Source organism: Balaenoptera physalus (genome assembly GCF_965194825.1).
Source record: "Balaenoptera physalus genome assembly, chromosome: 11".
NCBI lineage: Eukaryota > Metazoa > Chordata > Mammalia > Artiodactyla > Balaenopteridae > Balaenoptera > Balaenoptera physalus.
The window spans coordinates 53,949,671-53,975,137 of NC_138896.1; the positions used below are offsets into that span (position 1 = coordinate 53,949,671).

The following is a 25,467-nucleotide window of genomic DNA, read 5'->3' on the forward strand; positions in this document are numbered from 1 at the left end:
TCAGAAAGAGGAAGCAAGAAAACAATCGTATTTATAATTGCATCCAAAAGAATAAAATACATAGAAATAAACTTAACTGAGGAGATAAAAGACTTATACTCTAAAAACTATATGACATTGACATGGGGAGGGGGAAGGGTAAGCTGGGACAAAGTGAGAGAGTGGCATGGACATATATACACTACCAAACGTAAAATAGATAGCTGGTGGGAAGCAGCCGCATAGTACAGGGAGATCAGCTCAGTGCTTTGTGACCACCTGGAGGGGTGGAATGGGGAGGGTGGGAGGGGGGAGATGCAGGAGGTGGGAGATGTGGGGACATATGTATGTGTATGGCTGACTCACTTTGTTATGGAGCAGAGACTGGCACACCACTGTAAAGCAATTATACTCTAATAAAGATGTTAAAAAAAAACACAACTATATGACACTGATGAAGGAAATTGAAGACAACACAAAGAAATGAAAAGATATCCTGTGTTTGTGGATTGTAAGAATTAATATCATTAAAATGCTCATACTACCCAAGCAATCTGCAGAGTTAGTGGAATCCCTATCAAAACACCTATGATATTTTTCACAGAACTAGAACAAATAATCCTAAAATTTGTATGGAACCACAAAAGACCCTGGATAGCCAAAGCAATCTTGAGAAAAAAGAACAAAGCTGGAGGGATCAAACTCCTTGACTTCAAACTGTACTACAAAGCTACAAGTGATCAAAACAGTATGGTATTGGCACCAAAAAAGACACATAGATCAAGAGCCCAGAAAAGAACCCACAAACTTACGGTCAATTAATCTATGACAAAGGAGGCAAGAATATACAATGGGGAAAAGACAGTCTCTTCAATAAGTGGTGCTGGGAAAACTGAACAGGTACATGTAAAAGAATGAAATTAGAACATTTTCTCACACTATATACAAAAACAAACTCAAAATGGATCAAAGACCCAAATGTAAGATTGGAAACCATAAAACTCCTAGAAGAAAACACTCCTTGACATAACCTGTAGCAATATTTTTTTGGTTCTGTCTCCTAAAGCAAAAGAAACAAAAGCAAAACTAAAGAAATGGGATATAATTAAACTTAAAAGCTTTTGCATAGCAAAGAAACTGTCAACATAATGAAAAGACAACCTACTGAATGGGAGAAAATATTCACAAATGATGATGACCAGTAAGGGGTTAATATCTAAAATATATAAATAGCTAATACAACTCAATATCAAAAAAACAAACAATCTGATTAAAAAATGGGCAGAAGACCTGAATAGACATTTTTGCAAAGAAGACATACAGATGGCCAACAGGGACATGAAAAGATGCTCAACCTTGTTAATCATCAGGGAAATGCAAATCAAAACCACAATGAGATATCACCTCACACCCATTAGAATGGCTCTCATCACAAAGACAACAAATAACAAATGTTGGCAAGGATGTGGAGAAAAGGGAACACTGCTGGTGGGAATGTAAACTGGTGCAGCCACTATGGAAAACAGTATGGTGGTTCCTCAAGAAACTAAAGATAGAACTACCATATGATCCAGTAATTCCACTCCTGGGTATATATCCAAGGAAAACAAAAACACTAATTTGAAAAGTTACATGCACCCTAATGTTCATAGCAGTATTATTTACAATAGCCATAACATGGAAGCAACCTAAGTGCCCATCAACAGATTTATGTAGATGATATACATATCACACGTATATATCACACACACACACACACACACACACACACACACACACACACAATGGAATTCACTCAGCCATAAAAGAGAATGAAATATTGAGAATGAAATATTGTCATTTGCAACAATATGGTTGGACCTAGAAAATATTAACCTTAGTGAAATAAATCAGAGAAAGACAAATCCTGTATGTTATCACTTATATGTGGAATCTAAAAAATAAACAAACGAATATGTATAATAAAACAGAAACAGACTCACAGAGAATAAACTATTGGTTACCAGAGGGGAAAGGGAAGTGAGGAGGGGTGATATAGGGGTAGGGGATTAAGAGGTACAAACTACTATGTATAAAATAAATAGGCTACAAGGATATATTGTACAGCACAGGGAACATAGCCAATATTTTACAATAACTATAAATGGAGTATAATCTTAAAAAGATTGAATCATTATGTTGTACCACTGAAACTAATATAATATTGTAAATCAACTATACTTCAATAAAAAAAATTTTGTAAATGCTGTAGTTCTCTGGTAAGTTTAGTGGATATAACAAAAGCCAGTAGGGCTGTATTACCACATGAGCTCATAAACAAATTTACTTAACAAGTATACCACAGTTGACTTTGGAGTCTGGCTCCCGGGGTTCAAATCCCATCCCTGCCATTTACTAATTGACTGTGCTAAATAAGCATTATTATTAGCATTTCTGTGTTATTCCCTAAACCTCCATGGATAGCCTCTAATCTCTTGACTCTCTAAAGTCTTACAGAAGCTAAACCAAAAAGAAACATTTAGAGATAAATTCAAGCAGCAGTACCATTCTTTCTCTGTCTATTAAAAAAATAAAAATGCTATTGTAAAAATAGCCAAAACTCACTCCTTCCTTTCCCCTGTTTTTGGTGAGATATAATTTGCAGCAAGCATCAAAAGTGGTGCTGTAGCAAGTGGGCAGCCTGAGAAGTGGGGAAGGGGAGACGAAGGGAAAGGTGATGAACAGTGTTTTGGAGAAATCAACTTCCCTAGAGCTCTGCAGAGTCAAACATTGGGCATTCAAAAGAAGAGAGCTCTGTTTCTATACTGAAATGCTTTTGCTGATTAGGACACATGGCACTGAACAGAGGATAAAGTGGGCCCCAGGCATGAGAGCAAAAGAATGAAAAAGCTGTGGATACAGAGTCTTGCATCCTGAACCTGAACCAGGTATGAAAGAAACAGCTAGAAGAAAGACAAAACATACGAAAGAACAAAGAAAAATAGACTTATCGTTCATATGATGTTAAATGGATCCCTTTGGAAACATGTGATTTCTCTGTCGTTAATGGACGCACATTCTTTGAAAACACTACCTGTTGTTTGCTTGACTGAACGTTCAAAAGGCACAGAAGTCTTTTAAGATCTGAATAGTCCCTAGGAGAAAGAATAACACAAGGGGATATGGGGATATGTGTATACATATAGCTGACTCACTTTGTTATACAGCAGAAACTAACATGACATTGTAAAGCAATTATACTTCAATAAAGATGTTAAAAAAAAAAAAAGAATAACACAATGTCAACCAACAGAAGACTCCAGGTGAACTAGCCATGTCATGTTACCCACTAGTAACATGGAGCACTGCCACTTGGAGGCCTGCTTTTATAGATTGAAACATATACATGCTAAACGTTTCTGTAGAACTCTAGAAATGCACAAACATTTCAGTAAACACTGTACCCCAGAGCAGCAGTTGTCAAGGATCTATTCTATTTCTCAAAAAGCCATTAAATCTGGTTGCTGGTCACTGCCTGAGTTAATAATTAGCAAAGACTCAGAAGGGAGTTACCTGGTGATGATTCCTTGTTGTTTTTTATCGGTTGATTTTTCTGTGGTCTTCACTTTTTTGTCTTGATCAGGCATGGTAAAACATCAATGCCCCAGAATTAACATCACATTCCTTTCAAAGTAAACTAGAAGGAAAAACTTTAGTTGGGTTATGTGCTCCAAAATATTCTCAATTAATGCAGGCAAAATTCACTTATAACATTTATTTAAATATGCACAAACTAACATTTATTTGTAATACAGTAATAAAAATGTTAATATGAATAACATTTACTATCTATCATTCAAAGGCCTTTGGATACATTTAGGGCATAGCTTATAATTATAGTAGTAACTTAGCCTATATTTTCTGAGTCACTCTTGATTTCAAATATTCTGACCCATTACCCCAACAAGTATTGTTCTGCTTGTCAGAAAAAGTGCCCCGATTTGGGGTTTCCAAAATATACATAAGCAAATACCTGAAGTCCAACTGACACTTTTATGCCATCTTACTTGTCTTTCTCGGCAAGTTTCCTTAACAGTAGAGTATGCTGCTACTTCAGGGAGTTCCTCTCTCATCATGGGTCATGCCCCTAAAAATCCCAGAGAAAGCCCCACCCACTTGCAAATAAGCATTACAGTGTCAAGGGCAACACACAAAATGTCCTTGGGTTTCCAGAATTCCTAAAGTTTTCGAGCTGAATCCCCATGTGGGTCAACTCTAGTCATAACCTCTTCTGCAAGAATTGGGTCAGTCTTGCACAGCCCCTGAACTCACTCAAACATCCTGCTAAAACTAAGACAATGGGCACAATCAAAATGGAGTTGTTTATGCTAATCCCTGGGTCACCAAACTTAACTTAATTACAGTTTCGTCTCTCCCAGAAATGGAAACTTAAACTAGCCAATCAGGAATCTCCTGATCAGCACTAGTTAGGTAAGCTGCCTGATAAAACCCTCTATCCTCTTTAGGAAAAGTAACCTTGCAATAACCAATCCATTTTTTGACTGACTCCTAATGAGGAATAACTTCCTCGTTCCTGCCCTCTTCTGCCTATAAAAGTCTTTCATTTGTACAGTTCCTCAGAGCTCCTTTCTATCTGTTAGATTGAATGCTGCCCATCCATGACTCACTAAAGCCAATAAGATCTTTAAAATGTACTCAATTGAATTTTGTTTTTTAACAATCCAGACAGTGAGGCTGCCAGCCTGGGAACACAACCCAATAGGCATCTCACTATTCTGAATTAGGCTTTGTAGTCATTATGGTTGGTCACCCTTCCTAGGATAACTTTTAATACTATTTCCCACTCCTACTCAAAAGGTTATTATGAGTTCACCAATGCAGAACAATTTATTCGTTTACCCTTTTTCCTTAATCAATTTCTGACTAAATTGTTTTAGCTTCCAGAATAGAAACAAAAAGAAAGTTGAAGATACTCATACTTTCAATTACATAGCAAATACAAAATTAAATGCACTATTGGTTTAATTCTTGATTGGATGTAAAATTTTCCAGTTGTGCTTCAATGCTACTGCTTGACTTCAGAGTGTTTTTCAGGCATGAAAAATCATGCATTATTGTCCTATAATTGTATGCCTCAATGTATTATGAAATTGATGGTCAAAATCCAAGTGTTTCAGAGGTATTTAGAGGCAAAAGGAATGTGCCAATGGGTGCTTTACTGCAACAGAATCTAGTGAAATTTAGTTTTGTGAAATGAACAAACACAGTTTATCTAATAATTTAAAAATCATTTTCCCAATATTGTTGTCACACTTGTGACAAATAGTTGAGCTGGAACTAAGAGCTGAAAACCAAGGCTCTCATCACAGATGCACACCAAGAAAAGCACAATATCAATATTTTAGGATTGTGCCCAGGACCTAGCACCATGGATTCATTCCTTCAACAAATATTTATTGAATGCTTACTATGTCCAATCTCAGACTGAAAACTAGTAAAGATAAAAGAGGCTATCCCAGATATAGGGTTCTACTACAAGCAAAGAAAAACCCACTTAGGAACTTTAAACTATGTTTTGTGAGTTATTCAGATAGAGAGATGATTTAGCATCTGTTTAAAAGAAAGAAAGAAAAAAGGAAGGAACAAAGGGAGGAGTAGGGAGGAAAAGAGGAAGAATGGATGATCTGTACATAATTTTTCAAAAGCAAGAGATCCAAGTGCTTTTCATATATAGATATTAAAATGCCCCAAAAGTTCTAAAATAAATGGAAATCCAGTCAAAATAAATATAATCTAACTTTACTTTTCCCTGAAGGACAGAGGGAAAATTCCACATAGACACACTGGCCTGTCAGCTTCAAATTCTGCTCAAACCATAGCTCCAGACCATTTTAGAAACAGGGACATGAAAGTCACAGTGATTAGTACATGAAAATGTGTGGAAAAGCTCACAGGCTTCTGATGCTAGATGATATCTCCCACAATCAAACCCTGCTAAACACTGTCTTATTCCCTTGTTTAATCTCTGTAATTTTATTGACCCAGTGTGTGAACAGGAAATAATCCTCTAATAGTTTTATCAATTTAAGATTAGCTTCTACTCTCTGAGCTGGAAGAGTGAAAATAGATAACTCTCTGGAAATGTTTCACTTAATTAAACAGTAAACAAATTCACCAAAATCAGAAGAAATAGGCAATTGCCTTTAGGATAAAAAACAAAATCCTTTCCATTTGATGGCTGTTAAAATGGAAACTGTTCCAAAAAAATACTTCAAGAACTTGGGAATACTATAAAATATTTAATTTAATCCCATCTTTAATTAACAAAAATGATAACACTATACCAAAGGCTATAATTCAAAACTGGTGGGCAGCAGGGAGGGCAGTTCATCTCTTAAGTCATTTCCTAGAAGCAAACAACTTTCTGAGGAGGTGTTCCTCAGAGGGCAAGTGAGGGCAAGAACCTCACTTGCAGGTAGAGTTTGCCTCAGAGCCAGTGTCCAAACCTGAGGGAAGGAGTGGTTGGTAAAGGGCCCTGAGGGAGGTCCTAGCCCCTCAGGTGTAAGGGAGCAGGACCCTATGGGGCCTTCCTGGGGCAGACCCCTCCCCCGTCCTCTGCTGTAGCTCCTCTCTGAAGTACTTACTATCTGATGCACATTTCCTGACTTGTTTTACAGATGCTAAAACAACCATCAAAAGGAAGAAATTAACTAGTTGATGATGGTAAGCAGCTAAAACCACCATCAAAAGGAAGAAATTAACTAGTTGATGATTGTAAGCACCTATTGGCACCTAAGGATTGATAATGTTAATACCCTGTAATCTCACCATCAACCAACCAGACAATTGTGCATAAGCTGATCATATACCCTGGGACTCCCCTCCCTCACCTGGCCTTTAAAAATGTTTTGCTGAAACACATCCGGGGAGTTTAGGCTTTTTGAGCACTAGCTGCCTGGACTCCTTGCTGGCCCCTGCAATACAGGCTGCACTTTTCTTCACCACAGCTGGGTGTCAGTAGATTGGCTTTACTGTGAGTGGACAAGCAGACCTGAGTTTGGTTCTGTGACACAGGCACTGCTGACTGGGGGCAAAGAGACTCCAGTAGCTTGAGCAGTCCTCCCAAAAAGAGACCCAGGAGCTGGCTGTTAGAAGAAAAAGAACTTTGAATCCAATACCTGGGGCACACAAACAGTCCTTAGGGATGGGGGCTCTGTGGATGCCCACGTCCCCCAAGGATGAGCGTGGGTGATGGGGCTGCAAGGGCCCGGCTGCAGATGCACACAGAGCAGAGTCGAAGGCAGTTCCCTCTTGCCTTGACTCTGACTTCTCTGAGCTCTTCCATCGTCTCCCTCACCCTCAGCCCACTGCAGCTCAGCTCCTTCAGGTCACTCAGCCTCAGCTCAGATGTCGTCTCCTTGCTGAGGACTACTCTGTGACCTATTCACCACCACATGCTCACACTCACTACTCTACCCTGTTTTACTTCCTTGTGGGGCTCATCAACATCAGAACTCCTAGCCATTCACTGGTCTCCGTGCACTTGATAATAAGCCCCATGTGGGCAGGGACTGTGTCTGCTTTATCCCCACACACAGAACAGCAAGTGGCACAGGGTAAGCACAGCGTATGGACTCAAAAAATATTTGTGTCACAGTAAGGAGTGGCTCAGGTATTTTTACCAAAGTTTGTGAATTATTTGCTTTTTAACAATTACTGATTTTGGGATTAGAACCTCACTTGACCACCCACCACCCCCCGCCCCCAACCAAGCCTGGTGCTCCTCCTCAGAGCCCAGGGAAGCCTGTACTCCCCATACTGCAAACCTGTGCAAAAAGTATGGCAATTGTCTGACGACCCCATAAGGCAGGATTGGGCCTCCTGTGTACACCAGACACATGGTAGGCAAACAATAAATATTTATTGAAAAAAAATTAATGAATGGATGAATAAATAAAAGAATTATTTTTAAAAACTAATGTCATTATTCCTTTAGTTCAAAGATCTTTCATAAAGCTTCCTTATAAATCAAATCAATTGGTAAGTATTTTTAATGTTATAATAATATTGAACACACTCAGGAATGATCTAACTTATTCAATCTTTAGGAGGAAAATTGGAGTCCTAAATAAGAAAATATTCATGAACAGTGTTTCTCAAATTCTCCATAAAGTTTTTTTTTTTTCCAGTCTATTATGGACCAACACTTTTGGTCCATATCGTATCCAGGAAAATAAGCCCATCACTGATCATGTGCTTGGATAGCACAGCAATGTCAAATTGCTATAAACATTTCTCAATGCTTGCTCTCAATCTTGTATTTCTCCCTCATGGACCAGTAACATACTAGTCTGAAGATTACCTCAATAGCACTGGCCTAGGTACCTGAGGGTTCTCCTTTCAAATAACAATATTGTTTTCACAGTGACCCTAGATGATCCTCTGAGAATCACTGCCCTACGTGGAGTGCCTGAAAGGACTAACCCAGTCGTTGTCAATTCCAGGACAACCAGGGGAGGGTGAGAGTGGCTGAATGCAGGCTCTTCACTGAAACCCAAGAGTCCTATTTCTCTGAGGGTCTCTGTACAGTTTCATTTGAAAACAAGGTTCCACTGCTAAAAATAAAAATAGAAAACCACTCATTTTCTAACATTTATTTTACAGATGAGATGAGGCCAGAGATTATGATACTTGCGACGCAAACACTTGTATTCACTAATATTCATATGGAGATTTTCCTTTGATTCTAAATGGAAAAGGTGAAATTTAGTATTTTTTCTTAAAATGGAATGGGTATAGAAGTGAAAGATTACATATAAAACACAAGTGCATATTACTATAAGAACAGAAACATTCAGTATCTTTCCTCTGTACCTGTCAGTCATGTAACCCAAACACTATCTCAGATCAGATAGTCAAATAGTTTGGTGTTTACAGCCCTAGTCAACTACAGGTATAATCACAGTTCTGACTCATTGTTGAATTTTTAAAACCATTTTAAAAAAGAAACTCTCGAAAGTAATTCATATCTCCTGATGTCACCTGAAATTTGGGTTAATACTAAAAGAAAGTCCCCAGAGACACATACCTCACTCGGTAATTGCAGGGTAAACATGTATGACAGAGAGATTATCCATGCCATGGTAAAATTAATTGATTGTAATTAATCTAAATTGTACAATATAAACCCACTAACTAAATAACATGGCGAGTATTTGTGATATGGTTTTCAGATTCTCTGCCCAGAAATTCCTTTTTATACGACAATTGCCTTAGCTGCTGAAGAGATCCTTAAATGGCCTCATCTTTTCTAAAGATAAAACAGAAAAATCACTTGATTCATTTTGGGAAATAGCTTCATATCCCACAGATACATGTTTTTCCTTCTAATCACTTAGGCTGCATCTTTGTAACTATGCCATTTTATTTACTACCTTTACTAATGGTTAAAAAAAATAAAACCAGCACTTAGAACATAATAGCAGTAAGAGTTTGGCATGACTAAGGTTAATTACCACTTTGCTACATCAGCTTTATTATTTTTGAAAAGGCACTAAAATAAAGTGTCATGAACCCTACCATGGAAGTTAGAACTTCCTGTACCAACAACAGGGAGTCCTTCTTTCCTTGGCTGAATGACGGCTAACCTCCGTGTTAGATGTCAAGATGCAGTCTGTCTGTGCTCAGGTAGGTTTTAAAATCTTACAGAACTTTCAGCCCCACAAATAGCTGGAAATGCAAAATGAAAAATCATTACTCCAATTCCTTTACTGTAGACATATTTCCTTAAAATCCCTTTAAAATTTGAAAAAAGTGGTTAAAATAAGATATAATTTTAAATAAGATATAATTCACATAGAGCAACCAGAAATAAGGGAAATGTGTTTAAATGTATTGGTTAAATGCAACTGGACCCTGGCGTGCTTACAAATACACATCCATTCATCCTGGTTCACTCATGAGAACTCGGTAGGTGTTGTATTTTAATACCATCGTATTGTGCCAAACAAAGATGCAGTTGCTACAGAACTGCCATTGGCAGAAGTGACATCAGCCAAGGGCAAGTACTGTCATGGCCTTGCTCCCTAGTCAGCAGAATTGACACTTTCCTTATGCACACTTTATTCTTTAAACGACCTTCTATTTTCTAGTTAAACAAGCACTTGGGGGTAAAAGAATAAAAAATGATAAGAGTATTCTGACTGTTTCCCACTCATTCCCCTGAATATTTATTGAGCACCTGCTACAGGTTAGACACTCCTTTAGGAGTTTGCCTTCATCTTCTTCTGATGAATAGTAACCCAAAGTGGACTGAGAGTGCTGTTCCAAAGTCAACTAGAATATATGACAATAGGCACCATTATCAGTTTCCTGTTTTCAAGATGTATTCCCATTTTAACTCATATCTTTTGTGATAAAGGGTAATGCCTGCAGATAGGAATGGATTTCCTGTGGGCCCCCTCAACTGCCACTGCACAATATTTGTGATAGTCTGTGCTCATGCCTTTTGTGGCTGCTCACCCAAGTCTATTCGTGACAAAGGGTGGAATGAACCTAAGACCCATGTATTAAGTAGTGACATTGTAAAGGGGAAAAAAGGTCCAGATGGTATGAAGAAAGAATTTATATTAACCAGTCAATGAAAATAAATAAAGCAGCACACCAAATTTCTCTTTATTCATTGACCTCCAAACATAGTAAGATTACATTCAATTCTCTGTTTCTGTGAGACAGAGAAAGGTGACAATATTTATTCATTCCTTCAAGAAACAATTTTTGATCTCCTCATATATGCCAGGCACTGAGGATACTGCACTGAATAAGACATGGTAAAAAAAATGCCTTCTCTCCAAAGTTAGCCATCATGGAAATAAGTCATGATAATAAGTGAGTATGGATTCAGCCCAATCCCCTAGACCCTCAAAGAGTAAAGAGAACACCGGGTAAACACACTGATGTTCCTAATAATTGGTGGCACTGAATTACTTTTGTTTCATCTAATAACACTTCTTTTAAGTGTATTTTTAATTTATTGTGTGCTGACCGTGCACAAGACACTACTGGATGCTGCAAGAACATCCATCCATAACTCAGCAAGTGTGGGAAATGAGAAATATGTAGGTTAAACAACATGAAACTGCTGATATTGGGCCTTTAAAAAAAAAAGAACAATTTCTTATGGTTCGGCCTAATACAAGGGATTAAATAAGAACACTGGAAATGTCAAAAAGCAGAGAAAATTAGTTCCCCAAGGAGATTATAAATTGAATGAATTTAAGGGAAAGAGAGACCACTGTGGGCTGAAGAAAGAGCCATGGAAAGGCACATGTGACAGGGCTGTGAAGCAGGTCAAGGAGAATGGGTGGGGCAGGGGAAGAATACTCCAGGGGATGCACAAAGGGAGGAAGGCCAGATCCTGAGAGTGGTTTGGGGAGACAGGGAGCAGATGAGCTGGGCTGGGGCTGATGGTGGCCTCCAAGGCTACGGCCAGCTCATAGAACAGAAGATCCTCAAATAATCTCAACTCAAGAAGAGCCCTTGGGCATGAACCTTGGGAAAATGACACTTCCTCTTCCTAAGGTCCTTACTCATTAGCTCACTATTTTTCTATTCAGTACAGTCCCTGTCTGCCCACTTCTCTCCGTCCTCACTGCCAACACCCTCGTCCTCATCATTGCCCACCTGAACTACAGGAACCACTTTCTAAATGGACTCCCAACTTCCAATTTCTCTCTCCTCCCAACAACAAGAAGTCTGTTCTCCACACAGCATCAAAAGCACCATTTTTATGGTACAAATCTGACCAATTGAGCCTTCGTGGGCTTCCCATTTCTCTTGGCATAAAAACAAATGTAAGGAGGACTTGAGGTGTCCTGTGAGATGAAGCCTCTGCCCCCAACAGCTCCACTCAGACCTGGGCCATGTGTCCCTGCCCCAGGCCTGCTTTTCCTGCACTCCTGAGACCTTTATTCCTAGACTCAAGGGCCAGATTAGTGCAGAAAGGCCTGGAAGGCTCATCCATCTCAACTCAAGTATTCATTCTTTAAGGAAATTTTCACTGACCTCCCTGTCTTGAAGCTCTTAATAAAGGGGCAGAGTCAGGCAATAATTCAATAACTATGCATATGTCTCCTCCAGCTTACTATAAACTAGTCAGGGATGTGGATGACAGCTAGTTTGCTCATCCCCAACATCCAGCACAGCATTGCTAGTTTATAACAAAAGAAGTATTCAATAAATGATTGCTGAATGAATGAATGAATAAACAAATCCCAAGAGAAATGTGATTGGGAAGCTCCAGGTATAACTGGAGGATCATTGTTTATAGATGGAGAATAAAGATTATGAAAAAAACTATCAGCAAATGATACATTTGCCCCAGCTGACCAGCATCTAGTTATTACAGAATGTTGGTTTGACAAAAATCTCTTTATAAACACAGGGAAGCCACAAGGTAAATAAGATATTCGTGTTAAATATGGGCTACCTCAAGTATACATGATAGGACAATAACATTTCCTACAGGAATGAGTATTCACATTTATGTCAAGTGTAGCACACACACACACGCACATTATATGAATGCTGTGGTCTCCACTGATGAGAGCTAACAGGCTTGGGACTATGAAGTCTTCCTGTTACACGGCTGGGATGCAGGTGAAAGGAGCAGCAGTGATGGAGGAGACCTGGTTTCTACTTGCCTGCTGAGTGACCTCAGAAAGTCCCCGGGCCTCTCTGATTATTAGTTTCCTCATTTACCAAAAAATAGACATAATTATATCCCCATTATAAGATGGTAGTTGGAACTAAATAAAGTCAAACGCCTTTAAAACTGTCCAGGGGAATTCCCTGGTGGTCCAGTGGTTAGGACTCTGCCCTTCCACTGCCGTGGGCCCAGGTTTGATCCCTGGTCGGGGAACTAAGATTCCCACACGCCATGTGGTGTGGCACAAACAAAACAAAAAACTGTCCTTAGCTAGCTAAGTTGTTATTATGACAGCTGTTGTAAATACTATCATTGGTAATATTACTATTACTTCAGCTTGAAGAGCTTGTCATGCTTATTTTAAGTCATTTGCTTATATTCACTGACTTTGGTTCACTGATGACAAATACTAGATATAAAATGAAAAAAAAAGTTTTATTTTTAATGTCACAAATAGTCTTCATTTTAATTTGTTACACCTGATGTTATTTCGGGTTTACAATTAGAAGCACTTTCATGTATTTGTTTAATCCTAAAACAACCCTAGGAGATGGTTGTGTTGTATCTCCAACTCACAGATGAAGGAACTGAGGTGCTGAGCTTCAGTAACTTGGCTAAGATCTCGTATCTGGTAACAGTAACAACAATAATAAAAGCAAATGTTTACATGGGGCTTACCCTGTGCCAGCACCATTCTAATTGCTTCCATACGTTAACTAATATAATTCTCCTAACAAAGCTATAAGGCAACTACCTTTACTGTCCCCATTTCACAGATGACAGAACTGAGGCCCATAGAGGTTAAGTAATTTGTCCAAGTCACAGAGCTTTAAACCTCTGGTGGAAGAGCAGGAATTTAAAGCCAGGCAGGGCCTTCCCTGTTAATTGAATGTTATACTAACTTTCACTTATTGGTGGCCTTTATCCAGCTCTCTATCTGCCTAAGTGAATTTTCTAGGTAAATGTTTATCACCTTAATAATCAAATATTACTTCAGACACACTTTTCTCAAATTAAGTAACAATTCCCTGTCATTTATGCAAAATACACTATATACTGGGTAACTTTTTCCTGATGGCCCAGGATCAATGTTATGGCTGCTGTGCTTTATCCATTCTGCCTCTTGTTTTTATTTCAATTTTTGTAGGAGGGTTTTTTAGTCTCTCTTCTAGATATGTGCCATTTGATTGTGATTTTGTCACTTTGACTCTCTTGAGGGTTGTGAAGCTAGACTCCCTGTCAACTATAACTATTCCTAATACAAGACTGAATAAGCTCTGAGTTGAGCCACCCCTATGGACGTGAGTGCATGACCTTTATTATGACTGTTGCAGATTTCAGCTGAGATGAAGGGAAGTTTGACTTCTAGATATGAATGAGCAATCATTTTACCAAATGAAAAACCATCTATTTTATTCAGTGCTCATTTTCATGTTTTTTTTTAATCACACATGTCAGGCGGATATATGAGTACACATAGAGTTCACTTTCCTGTGGAAGACCAAGTCTGAAAAATGTAAGACTCATTTCCAAATCCAAGCCACATAACCTGTTCCCAAGGTGACACTTTCTATCCCCCCCATCCTGCTTTATTGTTATCTCTTAACTTATTTCTCTCCCCCAGGTAAAACATAACAGAAACAGCTAACATGTACCTGGCACTTCCTATGTACCTACCATAGTTCTAGGAAATTTGTCTCTAGTGATTCATGTAATACTCACAACAACTTCACTGTATATGTAAGGAAATTGAGGTGCCGAGATGAAGCAACTTGGCAGACACCCTGTGTCCAGCAGTGGCAGAGCTGGAATTTGAACCCATGAACCTAGCATGAGAGTGTGAATTCTATGGACTCTGGGCTACCACCCCTGGGATCCTGGGCTCTGAGGGCACAGGGACTTGGTCATGCTCCCTTCTGGATGCCCAGTAAACTTCTACCTCCTCTCCACCTCTCCAAGGGCTCCACTCAGTCCACTCTGACTCTGACCTCAAAGTCTGACCGGCTGAGACAGGCAGAGTGACATTCCAGGCCCTTCTTTCACTTACTTGAGACTTTACTGGTTACACTTTCTTTTGCCCCGCCTTTATCTGGCAGAGTGCCCTGGATCCATCAGACGGTCAATAAGTTGTCACTGAATGAGTCTCTTACCTGTATCAGAACAAAGTTTGTGATCAAGTAGTATAGTGTGACTGGGTAGCAGGATGATGTCCTAGAAACTGTACTTGACTGAATTAAAAGATTGATTTTTACCTTTTGTGAGCTGACCATGGAAATTTCACAATTCCAACCTTCAGTGTTTCTTTTACTTCTTTTTTAAGACTATTTTTTAGGGCAGTTGTAAGTTTACAACAAATTTGAGAGGAAGGTACAGAGATTTCCCATATACTCCCTACCCCTACACCTGCAGAGCCTCCCTCATTATCAAAATTACTTACCAGAATGGTACATTTATTACCAAGAATGAACCTACAGGGGCTTCCTTGGTGGCACAGTGGTTGAGAATCTGCCTGCCAATGCAGGGGACACGGGTTCGCGCCCTGGTCTGGGAAGATCCCACATGCCGCGGAGCAACTAGGCCCGTGAGCCACAGCTATTGAGCCTGCGCGTCTGGAGCCTGTGCTCCGCAACAAGAGAGGCCACGACAGTGAGAGGCCCGCGCACCGCGATGGAGAGTGGCCCCCGCTCGCCGCAACTAGAGAAAGCCCTCCCACAGAAACGAAGACCCAACACAGCCATAAATAAATAAATAAATAAATAAATAAATAAATGAACCTACATTGACACATCATAATCACCCAATGTCCATAGGTTACCTTAGGGTTCACTCTTTGTGTTGTACATTCTGTAGGTTTGGACAAACATATAATGACGTATCCATCATTATAGTGTCACACAGAGTATTTTCACTGTCCTAAAAATCCTTGTGCTCTGCCTATTCATTTCTCCCCCAACCTCCGCTAACCCCTGACAACCACTGATCTTTTCACTGTCTCCAAAGTTTTACTCTTTCCAGAATGTCATGTAGTTGGAATCACACAGTACATAGCCTTTTCAGACTGACTTCTTTTCTTAGTAATATGCACTTAAGGTTCCCCCATGTCTTTTCATGGCTTGATAGTTAATTTCTTTTCAGCAATTCCATTGTCTGGATGTACCACAGCTAATTTATCCATTCACCCACTGAAGGACATCTTGGTTGTTTGCAGGTATTGGCAATTGTGAATAAAGCTGCTACAAACATTCATGTGAATGTTTCTATTCTTTACACATGTGAAAACTTATTAAGTATAAGGCACTGTGCACTTGATATGGGTTATACACGTTTAGTCTTTAAAATAATCCTATGAGGTGGGGGTTATTATTAGCCCATTGTACAGATAACGAAGCCACAGATAAGCGGCCACAGAGCTAAAATGTTGGAGCCAGTATTCAAACCCACGCATGTCTGACTCAAAGCCTATCTCTTGCAAACTGCACTGTACTCTCTCTCTTTCCCATGTTAAACTTATGCCATATAACAACAGCTACCATTAAAATGATTATGGCATGAAATATAGACTGTGAATTGAAATAGTTTCCAAACCAAGGATCTTGAAATTAAAGTAAAACCTGGAAATTCAACATTCATCTTTTATAAGTGAAAGCTTTACTGGATGCTATGAAAAACAGTAACTTCTTGTTTTAGAGAATCATTCATTTAACCAGTATTTGTTGAGCCCCTGCTACTTGCAGAGTGCTATGATAGACACAACAAATGGTGAGGAAGACAAACCTGGCCTCTGCGCTCAGAGAGAGAGTCTAGAGGAGGAAGCAGAAAAGCAATTAGGCAACACGCAGAGAATGACTGGGGAGTGAGAGCAAGGTTGGGGAAGGTGCAAAAGTGGAGTCCATTGAAGGCAGTGTGAGCAACAGGTGACATCAGCACACACAGGAGAGAATGTGGCATGTTCTGGGAACAAAGATGGAACTGCTGATGGAAGGCCTAACTAAGAAGTGTGGGTGAGGATGACAGCGAGTCTTGGCAGGAAGTGAAATGCCCTTATATATTTTTTAGAATGATCAGTCTAACAATAGACGGAAAATGGATTAGATAGGGCCAAACTGCCATCAGGGAAGGTGGATGGGTGTTGAATTTAACTAAGAAACTGGTGGAAATTCTAATGTAGAGAGAAGGGATTTAGTGATGTGGGAATTGATTTGACAGCTATTAAGAAGGTATAGCCTTGATAACCGGTGGAAATTTAGAAGAGGCAGTAAGTGTCAAAGATATTGTCCAGATGTGGTTTTTGTATCTTGGTGCCCAAGACAGGGAATCCAAGGGCGAGGCACTCTGTGGGAATGGGGAAGATGGTGTTTAGGGTTGCGCACGTGTGGAGTTAACTCGCGGTTGGGTTTTGGGGTCTGGTGCTTAGTGGAGCAGCCTAGGCTGGAGGTGGAGGTTTTCAAGTAATCAGCTGACATGTGGTGCCTGAAGGCATGGAACTGAACAGGCTCACTCACTTTGAGCAGAGAAGCAGAGGGACTGTCAGAGCAGCATCATAACATAAGGGGAAGGCAGAGAAGCGACGCTCATAAAGGGTTTTATGAAGGAGCCTCCGGAGTGTAGGAGCAGATTGGAAGAGACACACTCAGGCTTCCTGTAACCAGAATAAGTCCTTATGGAACTGAAAGGACCATCACGCATGGTTGATGGCACTTTCCCACCATCCATCCGCCAACACCAACCCATCCGCTATGAGACAGGCTCACAGTGACTCCCGCACGCCCGACAGCCCGCACTCTCTGCCCTGCCTCCTGCCGAGGGGAGCTCACTCCGAGGCCTCGGGCTGCTCCACAAGCACCTGAGGACATCTCCCTGGAGACCCTGCCTGAAACCGCGCGCCGGCAGAGGAACGCCCGCTCCGGCCCCACTCACCGCGCCCAAGGGAGGGCCCCTCCTTCAGGCCAAGCTCGAAATCACCCTTCTCATCGTCTCTGCTACTGTCACGCTGCTCTGGATCGGGAACCCGTCCTCCTCTCCCCTAGCCCGCGCCTGGTCCCCTCCACCTCGGGGGCACTGCTACCAGCAGCACCGTTGGTGCATCAATCCAATCCTCCTTCCGGCCACGAAACCGGCGCGTCCTCAGCCAATGCCGACACCTCTTCTTCCACCGGCAGGGCGCCCCAGCCAATCAGGGTTAGCCGTGCTGCGGCCCGCCGGCCTCGGGTTGCCGTAGCAACCGGAGACGCGCCGGGCCGGGCCGCAGCGCGCGCTGTGGGGTGGGGCTTGAGGGCCTCACGGCGGCAGCCACCTCACCCCGACCTCGGGCTGCCTGCCAGCCAGGGTTTCCTAAACGCTGTCGGTTTTCCTGGACTCGGTGTGCCAACCTTCAGCATTTGAAATAAAATGGGTAGGAGAGAGAGCAGCTTCATTCTGGGGTGTTTAATTTCAAGAATTGCTATGAACTAAAAATCAGTTATCTTCCAAAGCAGATATTTAGTTTGAAAAGGATCAACGGTACCTGCTGAATAGCTTTCGTGTAACGTGGAGACAGTTTCAGGGACTCCGGCGTGACAGTACGAGTGAGCTGTGTGGGACACCTGTCACTAGTTCGTTTTGTGGCATTGGGCAAGGCTCTTCACCTTTTGTGAAAGTCTGAAGCTTTTTTTTATTGAAAAAATTTTAATTTTACTAAAGCTTTAAAAAAAATACTCAATTTTACATTATGAAGCTTCAAAAAATGAAAAATATTGAGCGCTTATTTTGTGCCAGGGACTGTTCCAAACTCTTTCCTCGTTATTTCACCTACACTTCACATCATCTGCTTTTTTTTTTTTTTTTTTTTTTTTCTTTGGCTGCGTTGGGTCTTCGTTGGTGTATCCGGGCTTTCTCTAGTTGCAGCGAGCGGGGGCTACTCTTCGCTGCAGTGCACGGGCTTCTCATTGTGGTGGCTTCTCTTGTTGCAGAGCACGGGCTCTAGGCGTGAGGGCTTCAGTAGTTGAGGCACACAGGCTCAGTCGTTGTGGCTCGCGGGCGTAGTTGCTCTGCAGCAGGTGGGATCTTCCTGGACCAGGGCTCAAACCCGTGTCCCCTGCATTGGCAGGCGGAGTCCTATCCACTGCGCCACCAAGGAAGCTTCCATCTGGTTATTTTTCATCCTAGTTTAGAGTTGTAACATGGAGGCCCAACAGGGCAGAGCTGGTAAGTGATGGAGGCAGGGGAGAACCTAGAACTTCAATCCAGAGCCCAGCCTTAACCACCATGCTGTCTGTCCCCTGGACAATTTAATCTAGGACCTACTCAATCCCATCTTAATGTTGCTCCAAGTGCCCACAGGAATGTCAATTAGTGTGGTGATTCAATCTCCCAAAACCTGATTTAAAATGAATACCGTGAACCGCTTCCCTGATGTTTCTCTGCTTTGAATAATAATGAAAAGTAGGCCTAATGGAATAACAACACTTAGGTTTGAGTACTTGAAAATACATATTTAAAACTAAAACAGTAAGGTACCATTTTGGAAATACAGAAAGGTGAGAAGGAAGTCAAACTCAGGTGAATGGAGCAGAACTAATTATACTTCAGAGAACATAAAACCAGCAGAAATAATGTTACCGATCAAAACACAAAAAGTTGATAGGGGAAGGCAGACTGATGCTGAGTAGAAAAAGTATTCTCTACAGACATTTTAAATATTATGCAGGAGACAAAATTACTCCTCTGAACTTTTCTTCATCAGAATATTTAATGTGCTTCCCACCTTTCTTCTTCTCCTCTCTTAAAATAAAATCTTAAACCAATGTTTTGGCCTTCCCTAAATGTAACTGAAAGTTGCAGAGGTGATTATGCGGCATGGGAGACACGGGGCTCTGCAGGAGAGGAGACCACACCCATCCAGGGCCCACACTGTACTCTGTAAAGTGAGAAATATACACGACCCCAGAGGGGTCATGCCTGCATTAAGCTCATGGCTAATGTGGTAGGGTCCAAATCTGTAAAATCTGGTGTTTTTGAATATCCCTTTTACTATCCTGAGGTGAATCCACAGATAAGGTAAATTACATACTTCGGAAGTAAAAGAGTGTAACGTGGTAACTATAACATAAGGAACAAATAAAATTAACTTAAATAGGTATTAAAATAAATACTCAGAATCAACAAGAAGAAAAAAATAATTCCCCAAATTTCTAAAATACCCCTGGACCACTGGTCTAGGACAAAAAACAAAAACAAAAAGAGGGCATTTTAAACACAGACACACTCTTGAGTGGAGGCAGAAGAATGATCTTACAGAACACAGCACAAGGCAGAGCACAATTTGAAGAAAATGCAGAACTTAAATTGAGCTTTCCAAGAATAGCAGAGAAACAGGAAGGAAGGTTTTCCAAACAATAGGAATGTTTTCATTAAAAGCATAGAGGTAGTGAGATAAAGGTCACAGAACTGATACTGGAGAGATCAGATATACCTTAAGGAGCAAGATCAAAGAAAAACTAGTGAGAAACTCGCTATTTCCCTTCTTCCCGCCCCCAACCCCACAAAAATCTCAAAGTTCTGTTGATGGGAATAATAAATTGACAAATTCATTGTGGGATATCAGAAACTATACAGTGCAGAAAACACAGGAGGAAATTGTTACATACGTGCCTAATGGAAAACAAACCAAGACCTGTCATTAGCTATTACTAAAAAAATTTCATAATGAAATTAGCCATTAAAAACAAAAAAGCCTTGAGTCTATGAAAGTTCAGTATTAACATGCTCATTACATATCGTGTAATGTGATGTGTGTTTATTACATATCCCACTGCAAAATTCTGTTCTAAACAGATGTGTTTTAAAATAGGGAAAATAATGGACCAGCCTATCTTAAAGGGCTTTAATTTCAGTATTTCTTAACTATCAAAAAATCATTGTGAAACACACACTATTTTGTTTCATCTTCTTTTCTCACTGTTTCCTCTTTTCTGTCTTCTGCTTAGGAAAATTAGGAGGCAGGAAATAGAAATCACTTATTTTTCTCCATCCCCTATCAGTTCTCATAAGAAAGACATGCAGCTCTTCTAATATCAAAATAAAGACAATATTCAACAACTGATTCAGTAGACTTTTATTGATCTTTCAACTTCAATAACATCTCCAAAAATAGTTTTCTTCTAATATTATGAAACAGATTTGAAAAGCAGGATTATTCACATTATAGACTTGGTAGATACTTGTACTTCATATAGATGAAAAATATCACTTCTACATTTTAAATGTTTACTTTGGATTTTATTATAAAAGAAAATATTATCATTGTATAATTATAAAAGTCATAAAAATTAGAACTGTACTGTTATTATACCAAGCTATCAAATACTGCATAAATGAACAATAAAATTCAATTTCTATTTATTTAAATGTAGTAAACATTGGAAGAGAACCCCCCTACAAAAAAAAAAAAAAACTCTTAATATGAAAGTAACAAAAGAAAAGCCACAACACAAGAATCAATCAACGCACAAAAATCTGATTAAAAAAACAACTGTTAACAATTACTCTAAGTCAACTGTAGAAGTCAATATACACTAATTAAATTTTTTAAAATGATCTTTAGATGATTCCATTTCCAACTATGTTTTCCTATTATTGACACTCACAATACTTTTTGAAAAGTTAGAAAAGAACCAACTTTACATTAAAATTGCCAAATTTTGAAGTATGAACACTATTTTAAATTTTGGATGTCCTTAAACTCTTTAAGTTTACTTTCTAAAAAAATAAATAATTGTTGGACTAAACCAAAAGACAGTTCACATAGTTCTACTGCATATGATAACAATGATGTGATCTACATAAATAAATTTAAAACATTAAATTATTTAAACATTTTTGAATTACAATGTTATATTAATGGCTTACACATCCGAAATCTGAGCACTTTAAAACAGGATTCACATGTTACACTGTTGAGCACATTTACAGAACTGATATACATGATACAATCCTTTAAAAACAGCAAGCTCTGGTGTCATACCTCTGTTTCGGAAACCATTTTTCTTTTTACAGAATTTTGAACCTGCTTTTGCAAAAGGTAAAAGTTATAAAGCTATTATATATATACACAAACTTAAGGTATGTGGAAGAAACATTTTTTTTAGATGGAGAAAACAAAAGTTAGTAATTTTGAGTGGTAAAGAAATCTGCTTTATAAATACATGTGTTAGCACATAAAAAATTCTGTCCTACACATTTTATATGCTTGGCAAATATGAACAATGATATGCCACAGCTTTTTTAAACAACTTGAGAGATTTATGATTGACAACATCATTCACACAAGCACACTCACATATACAACACCCATTAGAAAGATCTTGTGCCTCACTTCGTATATCTAATATCATTAGAGAATATATAGCATCATCCTTTTATCATAAGGAAGTTATTAGTTCATTGTCTTCTCAAAAGCGGCAATTTTAGAGTGAAATAGCATTCAAGTGAAAGTGAATTTCAGATGGTCAACATGAGGATGTATTATAGTCCTTGTAAACAGATGTCTATAAATAAATAAAATAGGTGGAGGAAAGAATATCCTGAGGTGGCCCTGCGGCCAGGGTACTCAGTAGCACTGAGCTCCATCCTGGAAACCAAGGCATCTGAAAAAGTGCAGGGCTGTTTATATGAATTTATTTTATAAATGGAATATGCACAGGTTTAATTCTTTTTCACCTTGAGGTAAATCAGTACATAGCAATTACTACTGCTCATCTATACCTGTTTAAGGCAACATTTAAAAAGCAATATATGTAGTAAATTACATTTTTCACTGTCTTTCAAAGAATGCTATCCATGATTGTTATTTTTCAAAAATAGTAGAAAAATATTATAACCACATAAAACAAGCTATTACTAAAACATGAGTTACCTTTGCTTTTCAATGGAGTAGTCAATCAGATCATTTTGTAAGTCAAGTAGTCAAAAGAAAGCAGAAACTATTAACAATTAGAAACATAGTAAAAACACTGAGTGCAAGCCATTTTGCACATCATGGTTTTTCTGGCACTGGACAACTAGTATTCATAAATAAAATCACATAAACACTATGATCCCAGGTAGATTTCAGTTCAAATTTTAAAATTACTTCCCATAAAAAAGCACATTTGTTAACCCTGTGACATCCAGACACTAGGGAATGATGTAAGGAAATCCTCTTGTTCAGCTTCATCAGGGGAGATTACAAAATCATAGCAGCAAATACTGGGGTCTTTGGAAATGATTATGCTGCTATGAATAAAAAGGAATCACTTCAATGGAAGCTCATAAACACTAACAAGCACCGTGGGTAATACTCTCTCATCAAGTGCTGACAGCATCTCTCTTCTTTAGGCAGTACCAAATGGTGCCAGCTACATTTTCTAAAGAAAATCAGCTACATTTCCAACCTCCCATATGAGGCAGAAGTTGAATCCATTATTTTAACTAGAATCGGATCACATGGTCTTAAAATGTGGAAATTTTATTAGTTAAGTAGTTTAGAATGCATTGCTAGAATTGCTAAAATATCAGCTTTTGGCATTGCTCATGATCTTCTATAAGATCAATTCTTCATACTTTTGTACTTTAATTAAAAATGATTAAAGGAAGCATCAGAATTTCATTAAAATTTTCATCCTTTCATATTATTATTTTTGATATTTCAGTGGCTTCTCAATACTCATTTGGTTTTTAGAAATCATCCTCTTGCCAAATCAGTTTCACAACCCCATTCATCCAGTCCTACAGGCTTAACAAGAACAACATTTATTTATTTCATATGGAGGTAAAAGTATATAAAAGATGACTAAAAAGATTTGCTAGAAGTTAAAAAGACAGCTCAGAAAAGCAAAATCTAAATAAAACATACAAACACAAACTAGGAAGAATGTCATCAATCTGAGCTATACATAATAGGTCTAAATTTCTTTTAAAATACAAATATGGCAGTGCTTTATATCAAAGATGTAAAATCTATCAACTGCTCTGATAATAAACCATAAATGCAAGTGAGCACCAACTATTTACATTAACAATTTACTCTATATTTGTTACCTTTTCAAATGTTTATATAATATTTAAGCATCATATCAATTAAAATAAATAAAATATTTTAAAATGAAATCTATTAAATATTACCTATACAACAGAAAGAACAACGTAAACAGGAAATGAAAGGTAATTCATAATAAAGTAATACTGATCATAAACCCACTTAAGAGAATTCTGACTCCTGATTATTTAGTCATACTACTTATAATAGAAAAATAATCAAGAACTTGAACCTGATACAAACTAAACCACATTTTAAGTAAAGGACAGCAAAGGCAGAGAATAGAGTGGGCATTTGGGGCTCTAACAGGGTACTAGGATTCAGAAAAAAATTTCTACAAAGGCAACAAAATTTAACTATTGTACATTGGTATTTTATAGCTTTTAAAATTCATAAACTAATGAGTGGTATGGGAGTTAAATTATAAAATCACCTGCAGTTATACTTGTCTATCAGAATGGAGACCTAGATGTGGAGGTTTTAAAGTTTAAAATAAATTTCAAAAACATAAAGGTCAAAATTATAGTTCTTATCTAGAAAGTTTCCACTGTTCTACCTCTATAGCGAAAAAGTTCCCTTCACCTGTGAAACATGATGGACATGTATGTAATGCAACACACACACAGCAGCCAGGATACGGCCCCATCTGTGCCCCACCACTGGCAGAGACGCCCTGTTCTTCCCACAAAGCCCCTAGCAGAAAGGAAGTAATATGGGAACATTTCTAGCAACTCAATGAAAAAATTTAAATACGTATCACTTAAGGTTGGTACGGACTGCCACTGATGAACAAACAGATGTAAAGAAAAGTAGACTGAATGCATTTCCCCACATTTTTCTATTGAAGAACAGAAAAAAATTTTCCAACAGAAAAATAAATATTTGAGTAGTAAGAATCATGTACCTCACTTCTAAGAGACCATTTCATTATACACACAGTCTCCATGGTGCTCCTAACAAACTTCAGACACTACTTCAAAAAACCCCGTAGTCATGCATAAATGGCATGACATACAATATTGTTATATATAGTGACATGAAATATTATATATACATACACATATATATGTATATATATATCTATAAATAATTCCTCTTGGTTCAATTCTATAATGAAGTTTCAGCATCCATGTATTTCTTTGTTGGTTCATCTTCAAAACTTATTTTCACACTTACAGGTTTTTCAGGGCTATTTAAAACAAAGAATGAGAATAAATAATTTTGAAGTGGTTAAATATTACATTCAAACATGGCCAACAGTAAATATCCATAAGAGCCTTTTGAGACAACTATTAGTACCATAAACATACAACTTGCTATTACTATCTTACTGCTTTCTTTTCATATCAGTAAACTTAACTGGAAAGGCAAATATTAAAAAGTCTTAGCTTTTTAAAGATATTTTTGCCACTAAATTTCACATTTTTCTTACAACTGAAGAGGAGCTCCTTAAAATTGGTCAGTGTATGATGACTGTGCTTGACTTAATAGTTTTACTTTATATGTGAACAGTTGTAGCATTTGACTTTTATTTTACTGACAAATTCATTAAAAATTAATCTTTGTCAATATAAATAAGCATCAAATAATTTCCTGCAAAATGTAACAAATCTTATCTCCCCAAATCTGGTTCACAAATACAAGATCAAAATACAATTCTACATTTTCAAGTTAATATCAAATACAATGATTCCATGTATATGGATTTAACTGATTAACTGATTTAATT

The 25,467-nt window shown here is 38.5% G+C and overlaps 2 protein-coding genes across 17 annotated transcripts in view; both read right to left on the bottom strand.

Annotated features, from left to right (window-relative positions):
• Positions 1 to 20,655, bottom strand: part of NEK10 (NIMA related kinase 10) — a 332,836-nt gene extending 312,181 nt beyond the window's left edge. For 6 of the 8 annotated variants that reach the window (XR_014251269.1, XM_082415110.1, XM_082415108.1 and 3 more), the window contains exons 1-4: positions 17,603 to 20,655; positions 14,733 to 14,835; positions 3,532 to 3,655; positions 3,053 to 3,113 (exon numbers count right to left, since the gene is read on the bottom strand). Coding sequence is in view for 6 of the 8 variants with exons in the window: in XM_082415110.1 (XP_082271236.1) it covers positions 3,053 to 3,113; positions 3,532 to 3,605 (135 nt within the window). In the remaining 2 variants the exon portion in view is untranslated. The remainder of the gene's footprint in view (positions 1 to 3,052; positions 3,114 to 3,531; positions 3,656 to 14,732; positions 14,836 to 17,602) is intronic. The other 2 variants (XM_082415109.1, XM_082415111.1) reach the window with 2 other exon arrangements.
• Positions 20,656 to 20,762: 107 nt separating this feature from the next.
• The window catches only part of SLC4A7 (solute carrier family 4 member 7), a 113,830-nt gene continuing 109,125 nt past the window's right edge, over positions 20,763 to 25,467 (bottom strand). For all 9 annotated transcript variants that reach the window (XM_082415105.1, XM_082415102.1, XM_082415100.1 and 6 more), the window contains one exon: positions 20,763 to 24,927. In XM_082415105.1, coding sequence (XP_082271231.1) covers positions 24,846 to 24,927 — 82 coding nt within the window. In that variant the 3' untranslated portion in view covers positions 20,763 to 24,845. The remainder of the gene's footprint in view (positions 24,928 to 25,467) is intronic.